Genomic DNA, 24085 nt, shown 5'->3' with positions numbered 1-24085 from the left:
GCCTTAACCAAGGTGCCTCCCTTGGGCCCCCTCTGCCCCGCAGGCCTCTAGCTTCACCCGCCCCACTAACCCCCATGCGGGCCCCTGAGAGCGCGGGACCGCCCCGTGCGCGCCCCGAACCACGTGACCCTGACTGCGCCGCGCCCGCGCCCTGGGCCACGTGACCCTGCCCGCGAGGTCGTCCCAGCAGCCATGGCGGCGGCGGGGCCCGCAGATCCCCAGTCCGGGTCCGCAGCGGGCGCCCGCTTCTTCTGCACCGCGGGCCGCGGCTTGGAGCCCTTTCTGATGCGGGAGGTGCGGGTGCGGCTGCAGGCCACGCAGGTGAGTGGGCCTCGCTGCGCCGGAGGGAAGGGGGAGGCCCCGCCGCTGCACCCCTCCCCGCCGGTCCGACCGAGACCGGGGAAGCGACGCGACCCCCGCTCTCCGCCCACACGCGCCGCGGCCCCGGCCTCGGAGTTGCACCGGCAGGTCCTGCAGTTCCTCCCGGAAAGGACCCCCGTCGTGTTTCCCTGCACGTCCTTTACCGCACATCATTCACCGCCGAAGTTTTTTAAAAGGGGGTTGAAGCAAGTTGTTTCCTGGGTTCTTTAACAGAAAACGTTTGATGGTGTCTGTAATTAGAGCTAGACCTGTCAGATAGAACCCTTTCTCCACCCTTTAGTGCAAATAAGCTGCAGGTTCAGTTCCCTGATCCTTTTCAGTTTCCTGCCTGCGATGCTACTGACTTTATATGGTGTTGGGAGGATTCAATGATAAAAAGTGCACCGTAAACACTCAGTAGTAGCTACAGAAATACAGTACTTTGAGGCCCCAGCCCAATTTTCAGAGAAAGTTAATAGTTTCGGTATTTACAAGTTGTTAATTTTAGTGAACAAGGTTGTAAACATCAGTTTGGGTTCATTTAGAATAGGCTGAGCTGGTTTCTTGAAAGCAGAAGAAAAAGATATAACTGAACCCTCCGTATCCTGATGGGTAATATGAGAGGGCACGTGATGTCTTATTGGAAAAGGAACGATGAAGCTGATGATTCCAGCAGCTCCTCTGTTGTTGGAAGCCCACAAAAGTAGTTTCTGCAGTGTGTGTATGGGGGGGGGGGGGGAGGGGCGGGGGAGTTCATGGAAATGTCATCAGTCTTACCTAGACTACCTGCATTTGTGGATCTGATCACAGACTTTAATAGTGTCTGATGTAGCTCATCGAAACAGCAATATAATAACAACTGCTGACATTAAGCATTTAATGCATGTCAGGCACCTGTTCTCAGGCACTTTGTATTCACTTGTTTGATTTTCACAACCACCCTGGGAGGTGGGCTTCACATTTAACAGAAAAGGAAAATAAAGCATAGGTAAATGCAATACATTGTTCAAGGCGTGTAACAGAAAATGGCAGAGCTGGGATTAGGACCCAAGCTGTCAGGCAGGCTGACTCCTGGCTTCAGGCCTTGACCGCTATGCGACCATGACCTAATGCTGCACTAATTTGTTTTAAAAATATTAACTTAGAGTTCTTGGTATGAAAAATAGAAGGCTTGACCCAATCTGGGTATGTCAGAAAAAGACCCTCTCTGCTTGTTCTCCATCTTTTTTTTTTTTTTTTTAGTATGTTTTTATTGATTTCAGAGAGAGGAAGGGAGAGGGGTAGAGAGATAGAAATATCAAATGATGAAAGCGAATCATCCATCGGCTGCCTCCTGCACGCTCCCTAGGGATCAAGCCTGCAACCCTGTCATGTGCCCAAAACTGTGATCTCCTGGTTCATGGGTTGATGCTCAGCCATTGAGCCACACTGGCTGGTCATCCATCTTCTTTACAGACAAAAAGAGGTTGGGGGGTGGAAATGTATTTTAATCACAGCAACAAAATTCAGCTTATTATAGGGGAAAACCTTTGGCGTTGAGAAGAATTAAATGCCAAGAGACTTGAGAATTTCCATATTTTGGTACTCTGTGCTTTAAGGGTAGATATGCCTGGAAATGGTATCTGAACAAATAAACATGATGTTGATTAGATTCCCAGAACTTGTTAAACTTATAATCAGAAGTATTTGGGTTTTAATTGGTGTCAACCTAGGCCGCAGTGATGGCGAACCTATGACACGCTTGTCAGAGGTGACACGCGAACTCATTTTTTTGGTTGATTTTTCTTTGTTAAATGACATTTAAATAGATAAAATAAATATCAAAAATATAAGACTTTGTTTTACTATGGATGCAAATATCAAAAAATTTCCATATGTGACACGGCACCAGAGTTAAGTTAGGGTTTTTCAAAATGCTGCCACGCCGAGCTCAAAAGATTCGCCATCACTGACCTAGGGCTTCCTCAGCAGAGATTCTTCTTCAAGCTAGAATGTTAAACCCAGACATTCCATCCAAAAAGTTTAGACCATGTCAGATCAAAAAAACAAAAGTACTTGGAGTTCAGCTTCCCATTGAATGGGAGCTGCCTAAACACATGGGTACCCCAAATTCCCTGGTGCCTCAGTTCTAGAAGATGAGTTATAACCATGTAGTCAGCCCCTGGCCACTGCTAAAAGGAGAATTTCAGGACAATCCACATCCATCCTGAATTAAGGGAGTTGGGTTGACCCAAAAGGTTTAGGGTTCCATGGGTATTGAGCACCATTTGCCATACCTCGTAAGACTCCCCTTAGTCAGTGCTCTTTTCACTTTCTTTTCTTTTTTTTTTTTTTTTAAGTTTTCAAAAAATATTTTTTTTTATTTTTCGCTAAAAGTATTACAAAGGGTATTACATAAGTGTCCTTTCCCCCCCCCCCCTCACTTTCTTTTCTTCCCTGACTTTCACCACATATCTACCCTATCTCCAAAGCCTAGTTCTGTTTGATGCATATTTCTTGCTTCCATCCATTTTTCAGTTCCCACACAGCCAAGTGTCCCATTATTTCTTCCTCACTAATCTACTTCTCCCTCCAGCATCACATCTACACTCAGTCCTTTATGCTTCTTCTAAAGTAATTTTTTCCTACCAACTAATTTGGTGCTGTCAGTTTTCCTCAAAAGTCTATAATGTTTGACCATTGCCATCTGTGGTACTCCATTCCATGACCATTTATCAGGCTAGTCCGAGCTACACCATCCATCCACCTGACACTCAGTCAGCATAACACAGCACATGTTGCCATGCTAACAGTTCCTGCAGCCAGGTTGTCACCCCACCTCTGCATTTTGCCCTTCGTTCTTTCCTTAGAATCCCTCTTCCCAGATCTTGTAAGATTTTTCTTCAAGACTTTTACTAATGATGGCTTTCATATTCATTGTTACATACCATACACACAGCTTATTGTTAAGTTCATTGTATTGAAACTTTTTCGTTTTCTTCTGGATTCAATTCAAGTTACAGTCTTATAAATTTTACATTTTAATTTGTATGTTAGAGTATCGTTATTCATCTTTAGGATATTTGCTTCTGGTAGACCACACGGTAGGTGTTTAATAAATACCCATTGACATGTTAAACTTGGGCTAGACACCTACTTTTTCCTAGCCATTATACCTTTTCTTTGCCCACTTTCAAATACTGTGTGAGATTTGGCAATATAATTACTGAGTATTTTGTGTTCTGTTTTTCTAGTAGTGTGTGTACATGCATATACACATGCACAGTTTGCAAATGGTAGCATAACATAATAAGATTATGGTCTTGGTCACTGACTACATGACTTTATACAAAATTTTTAACCTACCTAAGCCTGTTTCCTAATCTGTAAAATGGGGGTGATAAAGTCTACCTTAGAGAATTGTTATAAGGCTGAGGAAAATAAATGTATTCAGAATGCCTAAAACAGTGTCTGACAAATACTAGATACTTCAGAAATGGTCATTTCTGTTGTTAATCTAGATGTTCTGTTTTAATTCATTAAGGGGCGGGGGGAGAGAAATGGTTCTTACTCTATACTAGACTAAATTAATATCTATTTTTTATGTCTCTAGGTTGAATATGTTTCAGGAAAAGTTTTTTTCACCACCTGTTCTGACTTGAATATGCTGAAAACATTAAAATCAGCAGAAAGATTATTTTTGCTGATTAAAAAGCAGTTTCCATTTAATGTTTCTTCTGTAAGTAAAGGTATGGTGTATGCCCACACAATATATGTACTCCAGAATTTTCTGCTTGATAATTAATAAGTAGCCATTTGACATTTTTAAGATTTATTTCTAACTTGGGCTCATTATTTTTCTATGTTTTCTGAATATTATCACCTCATTATATTATCACCTAATTGTGTCTCTTCTCTTTACAATCTGCTGCCTTTCTTACTAAGATTTAGTGTCCTAAGTCACATTTCATCTTTGCAAATTCTGATCAGACACCTTCTCTACAGTTATATATGGTCAGTTGCATTTATTTAGATTTAGGACATGTAAGAATCCAAAATGCATTGTCTTAATAAATTGTTCAAAACTACCACCTTGTAAATTTTAACTAATGAGTGATATAATTGAAAAAATACTGTATAGTAAAATATCCTGTTTTAGGGATCTTAGATGTTTGAATAAACTCTTAACCATTTATAAAGCATTAGAATTAAAGGGAGCTTAAGAGGTTTTCTGTTTTTATAAATATGCTTAAGGATCTTGATAAAAGCAACAAATAAGGGCCAGGCATTGCTGTATTACACATTGCCTTAAACTTCATTTTGACTGCTGATTATGTAAGTGTATAATCTATAATAAATTGTATCAAGGAAGATACAAATGGCAAGAAATCAAGACATGGCAGAAAAAATATTTTAAAGCAGATACTAAGATGTTATATTGTGGGATCAATATCGTTTCATTCCAATAGTCCACGCATTCTCAATATTAGAGAAATACAGTAATGGCTCTTGAGTCATCTTGATGACCCTTTTTCATCAAGAAAAGATTACATTATTTTGAGTAAGTTATGAATGGGTTGCATACCTGAAATGTTCCTTTATGGAAACTCCTTTTATGATGTGTGCTAATACTGTATGGTCTGAAATAGTCTCAGAATTTAGTTGCTCTGTTTCTGAGCTCTGTGTTTTGTAATTCTATTTTTTTTCCAACTTAATTTTATAGGCAAGATTAGCATTATTTCAAAGATTGATACACACTCTAGGTCTATGCTTATATTAAAGAGATACATATATTATCATAGGACAAATGATCTTTCTATATGAATGATATAGGTAATTCTATAGGAATTTTAAAATGGTTTTGATGTTTGGTATAGAATATAAGAATGAACCTATTTGGCACAATATTCTTATATTAAATGAGATAAATTCGATACAAAAAGTGAAGTCACTCTTCATGTAGTAGTTTAAAAAAAACTTTTTTTATAAAAATAAAAATAATGGCATTTAGGGGTGATGAATATAATACACTGTCTTTAAAGCTTCAATATAGGATAAACTAAAATGTTATTTATTTAGGAAAAATATTTCATGAAATGCAAAGATTTATAAGTGATGATCCTGAAAGTTGGTTGAATGCCATTTCGATTTGGAAAAATCTTCTTGAACTTGATGCAAAAAAGAAAAAACTGTCTCAAGGAGATGCTAACCCACTAAAAAGAAAAATGGGAGAAAATGACAGCATTATTGCTAAGAAAGTAAAAGCAGAACAAATGCAAGAGACGCAAAAGAATAGGGAATGCCAGCTGGAAAAGCAAATAGAAGAGGAAACACTGGAGCGAGGAGATTTTCTCACTGAAAGAGAGAAATGTCAAGAAGAACTTCAGAATGATGTAGCAAAAGCAGGAGATACTCATAACCAGAATGACTTGACCTTCAGAGTTTCTTGTCGCTGCGGTGGAGCCATTGCAAAGACCCTTTCTGCACAGGTACACTTACCTCCAAAGTGGCTTTCTATTTTCTAGATGAATTAACTACTCCTTCGATTTAAAATGAGACCAAAACCTTTCACAGAATAGATAACTCGGCTCAGGCAGATAACTTGGCCTAATATAATAATTAAATCTCTTTAAAAATGCATTTTCCATTTTAACTTTATCTCAGCTTCTTAATAGGAATAGTATGCCATGTACTGACCTCCTTTACTTACTAAGTTTTCTTAAACTCACGAGTATCTTTTGCATTTGGAAATCCTGATATCATGGCCTTAAGCTTTTTGGGTTTCTCTTCAGTTTAGTTCTGTTTATTGAGTGATTACTCTGCACCAGGCCCGATAGGTGTGATTATCGCTAGAACCCAGACATAAATACACTTAAGGTCTCAACTCTCTATGAGAGGGTGAACACTACCAACAGTTTCTTTAAAAAACCCATGTTAGTGACTCTTACAAAGTTCAGTGATATAAAAGGCATATAGCCATAGGTTTGGATTCTTTGTCCAACCTTAAAATCAAACCCTAAAGTCTGAGTCTAATGTTACCAATCTGGTCATTTTTAAACATATAGGCTTGCAGTAGGTAAATTAATCTTTCAGCTTGCATCCATTTCCTAAAACCCAGAATGGCTTTATCAGGTCATGATTTGGTTATTTCACGTCTCAAGAATCACAAGAATAGAGATTGCACATAAGTAGATATTACTGCCATAGAATGAATTTGGGGGGGGGGGGAGGATGAAAGAGGGTGTAATATTTTAATATTGTAATTTAATATTGTAATTCTAAATTACCATTGGATAGTCTGCCTTGATGTTCCTGCTGACTGTTAGGAAAATCTTACATCTTACTAGAGGCCCTTTCATGCACTGGTAGGGTCCCTAGCAGCTGCCCGCCAGGTACTCCCTCCCTTCCCCTGGCTGGCCCCGCCCCCTGGTCAAACTCCTGGCCGAACTCCCAGTGGAGGGGACAATTTGCATACTATGCTTTTATTATATAGGATACTTAAATTTTTCATTCATAATATTTTTATCTTTTCTATAACTTGCTGCTTTTCCAGGAAGCAGGAAGAATAATTGGAATTGCTCTTATGAAACAGTTTGGATGGAAAGCAGATTTGAGAAATCCAAACTTAGAGGTAATGAACGTTTATTTTATTTTATATGCTTATAACCTAATTCTTTAAAGACAATGTCAAAAGTAGTCTATTGTACTTTTCAATTTTGCTTTAGAGTTTCAAACAGCATGGCTGCATGGATCTAGCAGTCTGATTTTTTTCTTTTATAGAACAGTGCAGATAATGATGTTAATAATGGCTTTGTTAGGGTTGTGGGATTATGTTTTACTTTTCTGTCTCTGTTTTTAAAAATTGATGAGGTTACACTGTTAATTGGAACAAAATAAAACACATGAGGAAATAAATGCAAGTTATAAAAAATAATCTTCACTATTTTTTTGAGAATCAGCTCATAAATTTGACATGTAGTAGTATAGTCATTTTCATCATTCATTTGTAAATTCATTGTTATACAGCTGTAAATGAAGTAGTTGCTAGCCAAAACAGAATATTTTGTGTTGTTTTATTTTTTTATTTTTTAATGTACTTTTCACTTTTAAAAAGTAATGCCTGGTGTATATCTTTTATACCTGACATGTAAAATACTTTGACCCCAAGAATATTCTGACGTAAGGGGTCTTCCTTTCATCTCTCCCTTCTGCTCTCTGGTTTCCTCCTCTTCGTCTTCTTTTTGATTATCTTCCTATCTCAGAATTACGGTTTTCCATAGTTTAACTCATGAATAAATATAGATAATTGAATTCCTATCATCCACTTAATTCAATTAATGTTAGCTATTATTGATAACAACAATCAACACAAAACAAAATTGGCAACATGAAAATCACACAGTAAAATGTGTGACCAAAATTGACAGAAGAATCAAATCATAGCAAATTTTGCTCTGTGAAATTAATAGAAAAAAATTCATAGAGGGTGAAGCTATTCTTAATAACATTTGATATATAAAAATAACAGTACATCCTATCTTTACTAGAAATTTTAAATAGAATTAATCCCAATAAATAATTTTGCTAAAGTTGAATAATATAAAAAATTGGAAACTTTAGCTGTGATGATCAAGGAATTAAATTGACTAAAGGGAATTCATTTCAGATCTTTTTTTTTCTTGATGAAAAGTTATCAATATTGGAATAATCCTGATTAAACTGCATATGTATAAAAGTAATCTGGGAGGGAAAGTATTGTGGTTTAAATGCTCTTGAGGTCAAACAGCAGAATTAGAATATTCCATAAACTTCATCAGATTACAGAAGTAAGATTCTAACTTTTAAAGTGTATTGGGCTACTAATTATAACTTGAGACATTTAAGAACTTTATGGTTTGATGAAGAAAGAGAGGAATAAAATCACCTATCGATAGTAGAGAGAGAAAAGGTCACCGGTGTCTACAATATATTTGACCTGAAGAAAGTTTCCTGTCACACTAATAGTATGTAGCCTGAGGTAGTCCTGTGTGGCCTCAAATTATTTGAGGTTAGAATTAGGATGGATTTAGGAAATCTCTAACCCCAAATGCTGAAAAGTCTGATTCAGTTATGATAATGCAGAGAATCTTTAGGAAGAATGTGGATCTTGAGTTCTTCATAACTTGAATCTCCATATAACTTGCCTACAAAATTAACCTCAAAATTTTTCTATGAAATGTACTTAAAATTTATTTCACCTCTGCTCGAGAAAAATAGTATGGAACATTTTTCCATATATGACAAATAAGGCCTTGGAATTTTTTATTAGAAATATAGTTTATATAGGTTCAAAATAGAAATTTTCAAATTATCAATAATTTGATAATGCATTTTCTATTCTATTCTAACTTATGTATTTGTTCTTTCAGATATTTATACATCTAAATGACATTTACTCTGTTATGGGAATTCCTGTGTTCAGGTATTTATATCTTAAACTCAGATTTATCCCTTAGGAGAGTTTTTAAAATTAAGAACGTTATGCTTTTCATTTATAGTATGAAACATTGATACAACAGAGGGGGCTAAAGGCAAAGCATGTGAGTTCTTTACTTTAGCCAGTAAAGTGTTTCTATGGAGCTTAGTGGATATGATTTGATCGGACCAGTAGAGCTGTGCAAGAATTTATCACAATAATCCACTGATTGCATGATTCAGACTGAAAATTATATCTAATTATTTCTATTATTAAATGATTTTCACAGGCCCTTGTTTAAGCTAAAAATTTTAGTCTCTTTGCATCTTGGAATTTTAATTAAAATAAAAAAAACAGCACAATTCTTAAAATTCACTTTGAACATTAACTGTATACAACTATGTTACACTGTACATGTGTAGCATAATGAATAAGAACTATGGACTTCAATTCTACCTTCTCAACAGATTAACTGCAAGTTTGGGCAGATTATCATATTCCTTTGCTATAAAAGCAGGAAAATAATAGTACCTACTTCATTTGCTTTGTGTTTGGGATTAAATGAGATAACCTGCATGAAAATGCTTGGTATGTCTGGCTGGCATGGCTCAGTGGTTGAGCATCGACCTATGAAACAGGAGGTCACAGTTCAGGGCACATGCCTGGGCTGCGGGCTCCATCCCCAGTGTGGAGAGTGCAGGAGGCAGCCAATCAATGATTCTCTCTCATCATTAATGTTTCTCTCGCTCTCTTCCTCTCCCTTTCTCTCTCAAATCAATAAAAATATTTTTAAAAAAGAAAAAGAAAATGCTTGGTACTATTTCTAGGCTACAGTAAGTGTTGAATAAATTTCAACTACCTTATTTCTGAAATAGATCAGTAACTAGGGAAGGAAGGGAGAGACATTAGAGTAAGATTAATTTATTCAGTTAATTTCAGTTGAAATGTCTAATGAATACTTATTATATGCTAAGCACTGTGCTGGTTATCAACATTCAGCGATGAGGAAGATGGTTATTAAGTTAAAGGAATTCAATTTAGTGGAAGAACAAAGGTAGGTGAAAAATGCTTGGCTAGAGTTAGAAAAGGGGACCTAACTCTGATGGAGGATGGGAGCAAATGAACATAGAAGAGATTCATTTAATGAATCACTTAATGGAGAACACTAAGGAGGGGTTCCCCAGCTGGACAAGAGAAGGAAATGACCTTACAAGCAAGGACTTGCAAAGGCATGGAGGTAGAGAAAGCTTGCGTTGTGTAGGGACAGCCAGTGGTTTCCATGCTGTCCCCACATAAGGAGGGTGGTAGAAAATGAGACTGAGCAATTAGAAACAAGTCATGAAGTGTCTTGGAAGCCATGCTGAGCAACTTGGATTTTATTCTAAAAGCAGTAAGCATATGAAGCAGCAGAGTGATGTGATCAGATTTGTGATTTCTGAGATATTACTAAGGAAATTACATTTTTTAATGAAGGGGAAATGAAAAGAAAAAGGAGGTTCAAGCTCTTATTACAGTTCAGGCAATAAATGATGAAGAGCTGAACTGAGGCAAATTGGGGCTAACAAAAAGAAGGGCATGAATTCCATAAAGTTACGGAGCCTATAATAATTGCCAGATACCTGATTTGGACAACCAGTAGATACTGGTGTCAGTCACTGAGACAGAAAATGTAGGAACAGTAGTGTATTCAATGAAAAATGTCTATGAATAGATATTTAAGTTATAGCTCAGGAGTTCCAGTGACAAGCCTAGGCTGGAGATTTAGATTAAGATACCCAATATATAGAAGGTAAGTGGCCCGAGAAAATGAAGAAATGTATCGAGATATGAAATACAGGGAAAGGACTGTGCACAGTTGACACCTGTTGAATCGGCAGTACTCTAGGTAAAAAGTGTCCAAACACACATTTAAAAATTAAGATCTGGGATTCAGATGACAAGTCTACGAACAATAAAAACATGTACTTTGGTCACATGTTAATAGGGATGGCTCCCATAAAATAAAACCTCTGTTGGTAAAAATATACACATAATTGTCAAAACTTTCAGAGGTTCTACATAAATCCCTGATGCTTAGAAAGGCACTTAGCAATATATAGGGTGTCCCCAAAAAATGTATATGCACACTTCGAATAATTAGAAAGGCAGTGTTTATTACAATACATTTAATTTCAAAATTGAGCTATCAGCTGTCAAAGTGTATATACATTTTGGGGGATACCCTGTATATGGACAAAGACAGTTTCCATACCAAGCCTATTTGGTATCTAAGAGTGAAAAATAATCTCTCAATTCTGGTTTTAATATGTTTTGTAGCAAGACAGTTGCCCAGCCTAGACTGTAGTATCAAGATTCATTGATCAAAATATTTCCTAGTCATTCCACCTGCAAAGTTTATATTCCAGATCCCAAATCTATGGCTATAATACTGTCTGCAGTGTGAATTCTTTTCTGAAAAACCTTTAAAAAAAACAAACTCCCATGGGTTTACCTGCAGAACTTCCTTATTGTAACAGTAAATATACAATTACACTGTTATATTTGAAAGAGATACCTCATCTAATTGTAACATTTTAAGAGGCTTACCATAAAATGCACACAAAACAGGGTAACTAAAGTCAGATCAGAAATAAAATGACAAAAGACATAGGGTTTGGAGAACACAGTAACTTTGTATAATGTTCAGAGAAGAGCCCTCTTAGTGGTTTTGGAACAAGCCTACCCCCAAAACAACAAAGCACTAATCCTCAAAATCAAATAGTCATACCTTACCAACAAATTATATAAATGAAATAGAAAAGTGTATTCAAATTTCTAAGGTATTCTTTGCATTAGATGCCGTAGAAATAATATTTTGAAAATTTTTATCAAACCTGGAAACACTGATAGCACTGATGAGGTGAAGGATGAAGTATGAAGTGGTAGATAATGGAGACCAGAGAACTCATTTGGGAGATGTCTGCTTCATGCAGACAGTGCAATGTCATGCTTCATTTCATCTTTTGAGAGAGATGCAAATGAGCAAAAAACAAACTTACAAAAGGGACTTTTTACAGAAAACGCTTTCAAGTGTTAGTATCCATCCAGTCCTGCCTATACTACATCCCTGTCACAAAACAGCAGGTGCTTCTTGACTCCTGATCAGCACACAAAAGGTCACTTCCCTATGGGAAAACAGGGAACTGCTAAAACATTTTAGAAAAATCCCCCTCATGTGATAACATTTTTATAAAGTAAACACAAAAGGGTTTAAATTGCTGTTATTTAAACATTCTACCTTTCTAAAGTACCACACTAGCTGGTTAAACAAGGTGCCAACTAGAGAAGGTATTTCTGTGATAAGGTTAAATACTCCCAACTCAGAGAATACTGTAGTGTGTGTTGCATGAACATGGTGAGATAATTCACAGACATGGACAGGTTAATCATTTTATTTATATCAGGTTCTTCTTTAACTTAACTGTCATATTGGATCTCGCATCAGGTTCTTTTTCCTTTGTAGGGTTCCTTTAGCCAGCAGAGCTTACATCAGGACAGCAGGACTGAGGTCTACCATAGCATGGGCAATGGCCTCTGTCGCTGAAATTAAGGTAAGGAAAGTGTTTTCATTCTTGTTAATACATTAGTGAGGTTCTTTCTATAACTAACTTACACAGGCTCTTATTTATGGACATTTTGATTGCTTGCTTTTTTTTTTCTGTTCTCTTTTTCTTTTATCATTTTCTTTTGCTAGTTTTGTTAGTTTGTTTTTGTCATTGCCATTATGCTTACGAAGTTCTGCAATGATATGTTTTTAAATATTGTTGAACTTCTGAAAGTATTTTGCCTATGAAAAAGCTGGGTTAAAAGATAGCCACATTTTATTCTTCCTAATATTTTGTGTTACCATGACGTGGCCTGAAGAACCTCTACTTCTTAAAATTTAACTTTTTCTCCTGTGACCAAATATTGATCAATTTTTATAAATGTTCCATGGACATAAAAAAAATTTATTTTGTAGTCAATGTCCTCGCTATCTTTGCTTACTATTTTACTATCTGCTTACTTTGGGAAGGTATTTGAAATCTCATTGATATTTTTTTAAGTTTTTGCATTTTTATTAGTGGTTGCCTTATTCAGTAGTTTGGTATACACAGTCTGCTATTGCTTCATCATGAGTTGTACCTTTTTATCGTTACGTAAGTTTTCTTTATCTTAAATAGTGAGTTAAAACCTAAAGTTTATCATGTGTTATTAATATTTTCAGCCCTTTATCTTTGTATTTGCCTAATATGTCTTTGATCCTCCCTTATTTTCAACTTTGCTTTCAGTGAGTTTTTACAAACACAAAGCTCTGTTTGTATCCCACTCTGATGGTCTCTGACTTTCGATGAGAGAACTCAGTATAATGACAGACACACCTGATTGGATTTCTCCTATTTCACTCTGGTTATAACTTCTTACCGTTGACTGTTTTTATTTTTGCTAGTTTGATCAAGTTACTTCATAATCATTTCATTGTTCTCCCTGAGGTTGGAGATTTTACTTTTTTGTCTAGTCCATGAACGGTCCCCTTTCCCAGCTCTCTTAATTAAACACACAGGACTCTACTATTATTTTAAAGCAAGATATCTACTCCTTCCTCTGCCAAGATAGTTTTTACCACCGAGACATTCTAGTCTTCCCCCTTGTTCCTATGATAAGATGAGGCCTCTAGAGCACTGCTTCCTCTCCTCCTGGCCTGCCTTTCCTCCTCCCTGCAGTGAGACCTTTGAATGACTTCATCTTTCACTCCCAATCCCAACTACTAGATTGAACTACTAGAATTATCATATATCAGATTTCCCTTAAAATATGTCCCTTCTGTTTCAAAAGTTCTTATTTAGCCCTTATATTACACAGCCTATCCTTCATTATTAAGATAGAATTGTATGTAGCAAACACATATTTCTGTGCAAACACACAAAGATATATTGCAAGGTGTATCACTCCTCACCATGCTCCACATTGTCTTTCCCCGTTTGAGGTCTCTGCTCGGGTTTGTTTATTGCTTGGTTAAGGTCTTGGCTTAGGTATTTTCCTCACATGTGGTATTTTAATAATTTACTATCTGAATTTCTATATATCTCAGATCTCTCCCTTTCATCCTGGTGGGCATGCCCTTCTTGGCTTGAGTTGGAGTCCTTTTCTCTCGGATGTCGATAGGTGCTGTCCGTTGTCTTTTAGCTTCCCGTGTTGCAGCTGAGTTGTCCGTGCCAGTATGGTTTTCTTTTCCTTTATAGCTACCTTGTTTTTCTGCTCAGCAGTTCATGAGACTTTCCTCTTTAGTCCTATAAGGTTCAGGAATAGTACCAGAATATACTTCTATAAATGCCTTTTCTATTCAGCCCGCAACTCGGTGACTCTGACCGCCTGGGTTCTAATTCTGGTTCCACCACTTACTGGCAGGGAAACCTTGGGCAAGATACTTAACATCTTTGTTCCACAGCTTCTCATTTGCAAGATGAAAAGAAACATTTCATAGTCATGTGAGATTCAAATGAATTAGCATTTTTCAAGTGATTTCACAGTGCCTAACATGAGAAAGTATATAAATATTAGCTACTATTATAGTAATAATTATAGTTATACTTATTTGGAATAGCTAGTGATTATTAAAAAAAAGTTATTGTTATTTCTCTAGCTCAGGCACTTTTTCTCATTATTTAATTATTACCTCAACTGCTTTGCGTTAGTGACTTTAACCTTAAACTACTCTGTTTTCTGCTTCTGAAATTTTTTCTCTCTTTCTTTCTCTCTCAGGACATTTTGTTTCTTTCCATTAGGTACCCTCTGGCTTTGACTGAAACCTGAACATCCACTGAGCATTCTGCTTCCTCTGTAGACATATCAAGGGACCACTGGGCCTGGAGGTGGGGTAGGTGTCCTGCTTGCTTGTTCCTTTTGCCCAACCCTCTCAGTGCCTCTGAGGCACATGCCATCGGTTATTGCAGTTACACACAGATCTCTTTCTGTAATTTCTGTAAGAGTAGGAGACTTCATTCTTGTATAATTCTCTATGATCCCAATATCCACTTTGGAACCTGGCCCCTCAAGGTCTTGGCTTCCTACCTCTAATGACCTGCCTTAGTTGTATCCTAAACCTTCTTATACCCAGTAGGGAATGCCTCCCCAAGATCTCAATTTCATGAGTCCTCTCTTAACCACCTTTCCTTTCCTGTTCACATCCTCCAGCACCCTAACATAGTTCTTTAACCTCTTGGACCTCCAGTCATTTGACCCACCCCTGCCCATTACTTAACCATCTGTCCTCTTCCCCAGCCCACAGCTTGAATTGTATGTTCCACCATTACAGTCATTTCCTTGCCCATGCTTTTAACTCTCCTGATTCTTATATGACTTAAATACTAGAATCAGAAGTGAACTTCAACCTGTTCTCCTCACCAAATCTACCAATGAACCAGAATCTGTGCCCACATACGTTGCCCTTGTTTCACTCCATTACTTGTGGACTGGATTTTGGTCCCTGTTACCTATATAAGGACTTTCTCTCTACTGGTCATTCTCATCAGTGGGAACACTTGCTGTATAATATCTTGCACCTTGAAAAAAATTCTTCTCCTGAAGCCACATGCTCCTTCAGCTACCACCCGTTCTGTTTCCTTTTACAGAAAAACTCATAAAACTAGTTGTCCATACTTGCTGTCTCTCCCTCTTTTCTTCCCATTCTCTCTTGTGCCCACTTCCATCAGGCTTTCACCAGCACTCCCCTGACACCGCTCATCTCACACTTACCCTACCAGCACTCCCACACCTGCAGCTCCCTCCTCCTTGAAGTGGTCCTTCCAGTTTGTTTCGGGAAGATCATTCTGGTTTCTCCTCCTACATGAGCATGTGCAGCTCTCAGCATGCACTGCTGCATCTTCATCTACCAACGTTGTACTTAAGAGATCGCCAGGATCCAACCCATCGACTTTCCTTTTTAACTTCTCTCGCCTCCTGGATGACTCATCCAGTTCTGGTGCTTTAAGTACCATCTATAAACTAACACTGATGCTCCCAAATGTGTATCTGTAGCCTGAACCTCTCCCCCGAACTCCAGACTCATATGTCTAGTGACTCTCTTGGTCTCTATAGTTGGTCTAGGAGTATCTCAAAATTAACATGCCCAGAACTGTACTCTTGTCTCCTTTGAAGCTTCTCCTCCCCAGTTCTTCCCACCTCAGTAACAGGCACCTCTGCCCTTCCAGGTGCACAAGTCAAAGCTTTACTCATTTCAGACTGTTGTCATACTTCAACATTCCACATCCGATCTAACCTGTTGGCTCTCCCTTTAAAATATATCCAGAATCCAACCAACCACTTCTCCCCACTTCCACCAATACCACTCCTTTTTGTTGTTGTTGTTAATCCTCACCCATGGATATTTTTCCATTGATTTTTAGAGAGTGGAAGGGAGAGAAGGGGGGAGGGAAGAGAGAGAGAGAGAAACATCTATGTGAAAGAGACACATCAGTTGGTTGCCTCCTGAACACGCCCCAATGAGGTTAGGGATTGAACCTGCAACCCAGGTACATGCCCTTGACTGGGAATCACACCCACAACCCTTTGGTGCACAGGCCGCCACTCTAACCATTGTGTAACACCGGCCAGGGCAACCACTCTTAATTTAAGCTGCTGTCATCTCCTGGACCCCCTAACCAGCCTCCTTGTTAACACTCTTACCCTTCTGTTCTATTCTCAACAGATCATCTAGAACAGGGATCCTCAAACTTTTTAAATAGGGGGCCAGTTCACTGTCCCTCAGACCGTTGGAGGGCCGGACTATAGTTTAAAAAAAAAACTATGAACAAATTCCTATGCACACTTCACATATCTTATTTTGAAGTAAAAAAAACAAAATGGGAACAAATACAATATTTGTATTTGCATGTGGCCCGCGGGCTGTAGTTTGAGGACCCCTGATCTAGAATGATCCCTCTGAAATGTAATGTTATGTTACTTCTCTGCTCAGAACTCTCCAATAGTTCTCCATCCTTCAGAATAGAATCAGAATCCTTACAGTGTCTACCAGATCTGACCTGTGACCACCCAGGGTGGGGAGTGATTAGTTTTTTCCTCCAAATTTCCTGTTCTTTTCCCAGGTGCAGATAGGATAACAGTTTCCTGGACCCTTAAAATTGGGTGTGTCATGTGACTGACATGCTTTAGCCAGTTAAATGTTGGTGGACATGTGTGTCACTTGTAGATGGCACCTTGAAGACCTAACCCATAATTTGTCATACTGTTTTTCCTTCTGCCACAGTGACAGCAGTGCTCCAAATGGTGACCACTTTGTCAATTTGGCTTCCAGAGAAAGGAGCCGAAGCCCCCACTGCCTTACTGTGGGCATGTAACATGAGGTTATATGGTGTTTAAACCTCTAAGGCAGTGGTTCTCAACCTTCCTCATGCCGCGACCCTTTAATACAGTTCCTCATGTTGTGGTGACCCCCCACCATAAAATTATTTTCGTTGTTACTTCATAACTGTAATTTTGCTACTGTTATGAATCGTAATGTAAATATCTGATATGCTATATGTGTTTTTCGATGGTCGCGACCCACAGGTTGAGAACCGCCGCCTAAGGTTTGGACATTGCTACTACAGGCAGCAGACACCAGCCCATCTTGATGGAATCACCTGCCAACCTCTCTGATACGATCACCACTTTTTCCCTCTCACTCAGTGTGCTTTGGCCATACTGGTCTCCTTTCTAAGCTTTAAACATGCCAAGTATGTACTTGCCTTAGGGCTTGAACTACCTGAAATTCCTAAAGTGTAAAAAGGAATCTTTACTCTTAAAATATTGATTCTTCAAATGTTAGGTTTCTTCTTTAATAATGCCTGTTAGATTTAATAGTACCAAATCAATATTTCTGTCTATAGGCTGGTGCATTTGTTTTAGATCCAATGTGTGGACTCGGAACAATACTTTTGGAAGCAGCTAAAGAATGGCCGGTAAGTTCTAAACTTTGGTAAACTAAGAAATATATTCACTTTAATTGGTATATGTATGTTTAGTTACCAGTTATTTATAAGTAGATTATCTTTGGGGGATTATTATTTTAATTATATGAGTCACTATTTACTATTGTCAAATGGCTTATGAAGGGTTAATTCAATTGCTATGTTATTTTTTAAAAATAGTATGATAAATTTAGCAAAATATGAGTAATCTTAATTAGTCATGACATTATGCTAATCCCTAAATTCTTTAGGCATTTGTAACTGTAAAATATTGTTAATAGATTTTAAAATTTTTACTACTATCACTTGGAGTGCGGGAAACGAGTTAAGTCGGCTCGCATGAATTGCGCGTACTCCGCGGGAGCCGTCTTAACTCGGTTCATATAGATTTGCGGTGGAGTGCGGGAAACGTGTAAACTCGGGCCGATTGTAACTGCGTATTACCAAATATTTGTTTGTTTGCCGTTCACAAAGATACCTACCTGCGTATGCGAACCGTTTCATACCCATTGGGGTAATAGGTATCATAAAAATCCCTGATTTTGCGCGGGAAACCTAAATAATTGCCCGCGCCATCTTATATTTTGGCGGGAAATTCACCCGACACCGTAGTGCTATCATTTTAAAGCAATACTATAAATTCGTTTCAACCTGAATGAACAAATCTATTGACTTCACTTTCATTATTTGAGAAAATGGCAGTAAGTTTTCTTAACTTCAGGAAATATCTGATAGTTTTATTTCTGCTTAAAATAAGAATGCCTTTCCCCATAGGATGTGTACTATGTGGGTGCTGATGTCAGCGACTCACAGTTACTAGGTGCGTGTGACAACCTGAAAGCTGCAGGCCTCACGGGTAAAATTGAGTTACTTAAAGTCTCTGTTATAGGTAAGATATTAAAAATGCTTATTCAACATTTGGGAAAATGAACATATGTAATTATTCCTCTGGGTAAACCATTTTTCAGCCTCTTGCAAGCCCTCACTATTTGTAGATACAAAGGCAGGAGAGAGCTATTGGAATGACAGTTGTTTAGAAGCCTTCAGTCTTGGGTAGAGTCCAGTGAGAGGATGAGACTCTAGAAAGTGAGATTCTCAAGGACAGAACTAACGGCTGTCTACCTTTATGGGAATACTGAGTGTGTGAGTTAATGGTGGCACGCAGGGTATAGTTATGACAGGGAGTGATGGATTCCCCATCTATGGGACTGAGATGCTTCTATTGGCCTGAACATCTGTTGCAGGGATCACGCTAGAGCAGCGGTTCTCAACCTGTGAGTCGCTACCCCTTTGGGTGTCGAACAACCCTTTCACAGGGGTCACCTAAGACCATTGGAAAACACATATATAATTACATAATGTTTTTGTGATTAATCACTATGCTTTAATTATGTTCAATTTGTAACAATGAAATTGGGGGTCACCACAACATGAGGAACTGTATTAAAGGGTCGCGGCATTAGGAAGGTTGAGAACCACTGCACTAATCAACGTTTATTTTTAAATTGCCAGTGCGCATCATATGTACTGGCCAGAGGGTTGGACGGACAGACTGTGAGTCACTTAGCCTTTTATATATATATAGATTATCATCTAAACTCTTTTGATGAAGCAACTGAATTAAAGAATCTCATTCTCCAAAATAAAAAAAAAATAAAAAATTCAATGAAAGCTGTGGCTCATCTCCCTTAAAAATAAAAAGATATACACATGCAAAATTTTATATATAACTATGAAAGGGAAATGAAAGTTATAGAATATAATTTTGTAAAAGGTTTTTCTAGACAATTTAATGGATATCTTCTTGGATCTGTCTGGCAATTTTCTAGTAATGTACTATGTTTAGAGAATTGAATTTTCTGGTTAATTTAAAATTCTGCTTAACATATCATTTTATCATACCTGAAAAACCAATTTTCAAAGAACAGAACATAATTGCTGTACCATTTACCTTCAGTGATTCTGAGATCCTTTTAGAAACTTGTAATTTCTTAGAAACAATATCAGCTAACCTAAATTTTATTTAATATGCAAAAATAATCCTGCATATTTTAATTTTCTCATCTTCAGATTATAAATACTTGAACTTACTTAATAGGATTCTCTGATTTCTGTATTTCAGAATTGCCATTGCCTTCAGAAAGTGTCGATATTATTATTTCTGACATTCCATTCGGGAAAAAGTTTAAGTTAGGGAAAGACATCAAAAGCATTCTACAAGAAATGGAAAGGTAAGGTGTTGAATTTATTTCAGTAATTTTGAGCTATTGGGCATTTCACCAAAATATATTCTAGCTCTTCAGTTAAGATTTAATTGCATTTTAATAATTTCCTAGAGTTTTTGTAGCTTAATTTTCTAAGGTTTTAAATCAGAAGTTTATGACTGAGAGAAAAGCAGTGGCTGCTTTAGATAGATAGTGGGGGAAGGCTCTCCAAGGACATGGTAGTTGAACTCTGGGACCTCAATAATGAGAAGGCACATAAAGGAATGAGTGTTAAGTGCAGACCGACCAAGGTCAAATGTTCTAAGATGAGAAAAAGCTTATTGAGTTTGAGCAACTGAAGGAAGTTCAATTGCTCAGACCGTAGTGAGCAAAGAAAAGCAAGCAGGCAATGGAGTGGCAAAGGTAGGTGAGGGTCAGATCGTGTAGGAGTTGAGAATTTATTTGCAATATAGTGGAAGAGAGAGTTAGCAGGGATTTACTTTTGTTTTCTATGTGGAAACTGGGAAGGGAGAGTGGAAGGAGCAACGAGAGTAGAAAGGAGATTGTTGCAATAGTGCAGCCAGATTTGAGGATGGGAGTGCTGTAGATGTGGTGTCCTTTAGAGACAGACTTATCTGGATTGCTGACTGTCCTGACATCTCTGCTGGGCGTGGGGAGACCCTCCTTAACTCTTGGTTCTCTAGCTGTCACACTGGTTCCTTACCTACACAGCCAAACTGCTTGACAGTAGTCTGCACTTGACATCTCTGATCTTCACCTTCCAGTCCCCTCCTGGTTCCAGCCAACCAGCACCTGCTCCTGCCCTCAAGTCAGATTGTTCTCTCCAGGTTCACTGGTGACTTCTTATAACCGTAGTCACTTGTTAGTCCTGTAGCATTTGACACTGTTGAGACCATTCCCTTCTTGAACTCCTTTGGCTTCCATGACATCACTTTTGTCTAGATTTCCCCTAGGGTTGTGTTTCATGGGCTCTTCCCTTCTATCCTTACTTTTTAAGCCTCTATTCCTTGGCCCCTTTTCTCTTCTCACTGTGCATTGCCACCTCAGATGATCTTATCCACCATTATGGCTTTATCTTCCATTTACTATGGAGAACTCCAAAATCTCCACCTCGAGCCTGGTCTTTCTCATTACCTCCAGGCTGTATATCCAGCTGCCAATTAGAACCCACACTGATATCCAAACAGAATTCTTTTCCTCCCTCCTCCTCCCATCACCCTCTTATTCACCCTCATGCCAAACTACTGTCAGTGCCGCCTTCTTTACTCCTCCCTGTCTCTGATGCTTCCTCTGCCTCCAACACCCTCCCTCGCTCCAGCCCCTAGTTGTCACTTGGCCTGGCTCACCTGCTTATCCTTTAACTCGCAGTGTAGGTTTGGGATCCACGCTTTGCTGGCCTCTCCCCTACTGTTCAGTAATCTCTTTAGCAACTCAGGACTGTACGTCATTCACAACTTTTCCACATAAGTACTCTACAGACTTTGGCCAGAGGATTGAGTAAATGAATTCTCCTCAACAAGCTGGTATTTTAAGGTCTTCCCTTTTGCCAATCCTTTGTTCATGTCTTCTTTCTTTCCTGGTGGTTTTCTTCTGCCATCAGCCAGGTGCCTTTGATATATGCTGATTCTTTAGGATTTTTTCATTTGCCTTTCCTTTTGTACAATCACTTATTAGAATATTATTATAAATTACTTTGAGGCTTGCCTTTTAAGTAGAGTAAAAATAGATAATTAAAGCAGATTTGTACTAGCGATTCCATAATTACTATAATGAATATGGATTATGAAAGATACTGCCTAATTATCAAAATTCCTGTATTTAAATAGATAAAATTAAATTTTAAATTAAAAACACCAAATATTTTAAATAAAGTGGGATTGTTTATTATCTGAAAAGGAGGAAATGCTCATACCAATATCATTTCTTGTCACAGAGTGCTTCATGTTGGCGGGACCATTGTATTGTTGCTTAGTGAAGATCACCGTAGGCGCCTCAAAGACTGTGAAGGGAGCAGCTTCCCTTTGAATTCCAAAGGCAGCCACTCCGATGAACCTGGAGCGGAAAAGTGCTTGATTCTCGAAGGAAAAACTGGCATATCAGAGACCATGTCATCGTCATTTGAAGCCAATCACCAGGAATGCTTACATAAGATGCCACCATTTGGCTCCTTGGTGCCAGTGGAATGCTACAAAGTTAGCCTTGGGAAAACAGATGCATTTATACACAAATATAAGAAGTCATCTTCTTCTGGACTGTAGCAGGCTAGATCCTGTGAACCAATTTCAAGGCCTTACATGTCAGCCCTACAAAGAGGAGTTGCCTCTAGGGTCTGATAGTGCCACAGAGTAACAAGTAGACAGGTCCAGGGGGCATGGCTGCAGGACACAGGATTTTAATAAGAGTTTCTGCTTTAGGCTCTAAAGGGCTTAATGTTTCTGACAAAGAACAGTGAATACATAATTAAACTAAAATACTCTTAAACTTTGTATTTGAGAGAATAGGGGAAGGTCTGCTCTGCCTGCAGTGTTTGAGCTGAAGCTGCAACATCACAAGTTTTCAGAGGTTCACAGAGCATATCAAAATCATCACAAGGTTAATAATATTTTAACCTTCAGATTGTTTTGAATTTAGAAACTTTTATTTCTTTTGATATCAAACTTGATTTTTGAACCTATAATTTTTTTTCTCCACTGGAATGAAAAATGTTATGTGCAATACATTTTGTATGTTATATGTCTCATATTATGTGAAACATCAATGGGAATAATAACAATCTGAATTAAGCCAATATCCTCCAACATGGTAGAAAATAGAGTTTGCTTTTTTTTTCTCAACTAATGAATAAACTGTTACCTCACTCTTATTTAAATTAAATGCAGTCCTTGTGTTCACTACTTGAGAAGAAGAGGAGAGAGGCCAATGTGGCTGCAGTAGAGTGAGTGAGCTGGAGAACGAGAGCTTAAAGACTGCATGAGTGGCAGTTGGGGATGGCAGGTTAGATTTAAGGCCTTGAAGGCTGTTATTTTGACTTGGACTCAAAGCCACTGGAGAGTTTTGAACAGGTAGTAACCTAACATACATTTTACAGGATCACTATGACGGCTGTATTGTGAATCAATTGTAGAGCGACAAGAGTAGAAGTAGAGAGGCCAGTTGAGAGGTTTTTGCAATAATCCAGGCAAGGGAAAACAGTAGCTTGCCCCAGGATGGTAGCAATAAAGGTGTAAAAGGCAGCTGAATTCTGAATGTATTTTCAAGGTAGAACCAATAGGATCTACTGATGTGTGTGTGGTGTGACAGATGGAGAAGAGACAGAAATGACTGCAAAATTTTGGCCAAATACCTAGAATAATGGAGTTTCCACCAAATGAAAGGGAAAAGGCCACAAGAAGGACAGGTTAGGTGGAAAAAGTCAGAAGTGCAGTTTTAGACTTGCTGTTTTGAGACGTGTATTACACCAAGTGGAGATGTTGAGTAGGCAGTTGAATATATGAGGATGCAGTTTAAGAAAAAGTCTGCTCTGGAGATAAAAATTTGGGGATTTTCAGCATGTAGGTGCCATAAAGCTGAATTGGATCACCCCAGGACTGTGTGTGGGAGAGAAAGGAAGGGGAGTAGGGTTGGTATCTCCAACTCTAAGCGGTTGGAAGCAGAGGAGGAATGATTGAGGCTGGAGGAAAACAAGAATGGTTGCCTGGAAGGCAAATGAACAAGGCATATGGTAGAGACAGTGATGAACTATTAAATACTGCTAGCTATCCAAGTCACATAAAGACAGGAAATTGACCATTGATATAAACAATGGGAAAGTCATTCCTGACAATGGGAGTTTTGGTGGAGTGGAGAAGAAACAAAAACCAGACCTGATTAGGCTTAACAAAACAGGAAAAGAGCTGGAGGTAGTATAGACAGCTCATTCACCTAGTTTTGCTAAAAAGGGATAAAATGGAGGTAGTATGTTGGTAGGGTGTGTGGAATCAAGACAATGATTTTTTTTTTTAATGTTGACAAACTGTTCCAGGAAAATGAAAAACTGATGAAGTAGGAAAAAGGGATAAATGCTAGAGAAGTGTCCTTGA

At 38.3% G+C, this 24085-nt stretch overlaps 1 protein-coding gene across 2 annotated transcripts; it reads left to right on the top strand.

The window, feature by feature from the left end:
- Window positions 1–217: 217 nt before the first annotated feature.
- Window positions 218–22869, top strand: THUMPD2 (THUMP domain containing 2). Of its 2 annotated transcripts, XM_070429075.1 has the most exons (10): window positions 218–321; window positions 3953–4088; window positions 5419–5828; window positions 6893–6970; window positions 8748–8800; window positions 12297–12384; window positions 17701–17772; window positions 18556–18670; window positions 19904–20012; window positions 21940–22869. In XM_070429075.1, exons 1-10 carry the CDS (start codon window positions 286–288, stop codon window positions 22262–22264), a joined length of 1422 nt encoding a protein of 473 aa, XP_070285176.1. In that variant the 5' UTR covers window positions 218–285; the 3' UTR covers window positions 22265–22869. The 2 variants fall into 2 exon arrangements, with proteins under 2 accessions (XP_070285176.1, XP_070285177.1); XM_070429076.1 differs by lacking the exon at window positions 218–321 and having other exon boundaries at window positions 4009–4078.
- Window positions 22870–24085: the final 1216 nt, after the last annotated feature.

This window comes from Myotis yumanensis, unplaced genomic scaffold (assembly GCF_028538775.1).
Source record: "Myotis yumanensis isolate MYYU_CA2020_CCGP unplaced genomic scaffold, mMyoYum1.0.hap1 SCAF_11, whole genome shotgun sequence".
In the NCBI taxonomy this organism is placed as follows: domain Eukaryota; kingdom Metazoa; phylum Chordata; class Mammalia; order Chiroptera; family Vespertilionidae; genus Myotis; species Myotis yumanensis.
This window is presented reverse-complemented; position numbering and strand designations above follow the sequence as displayed.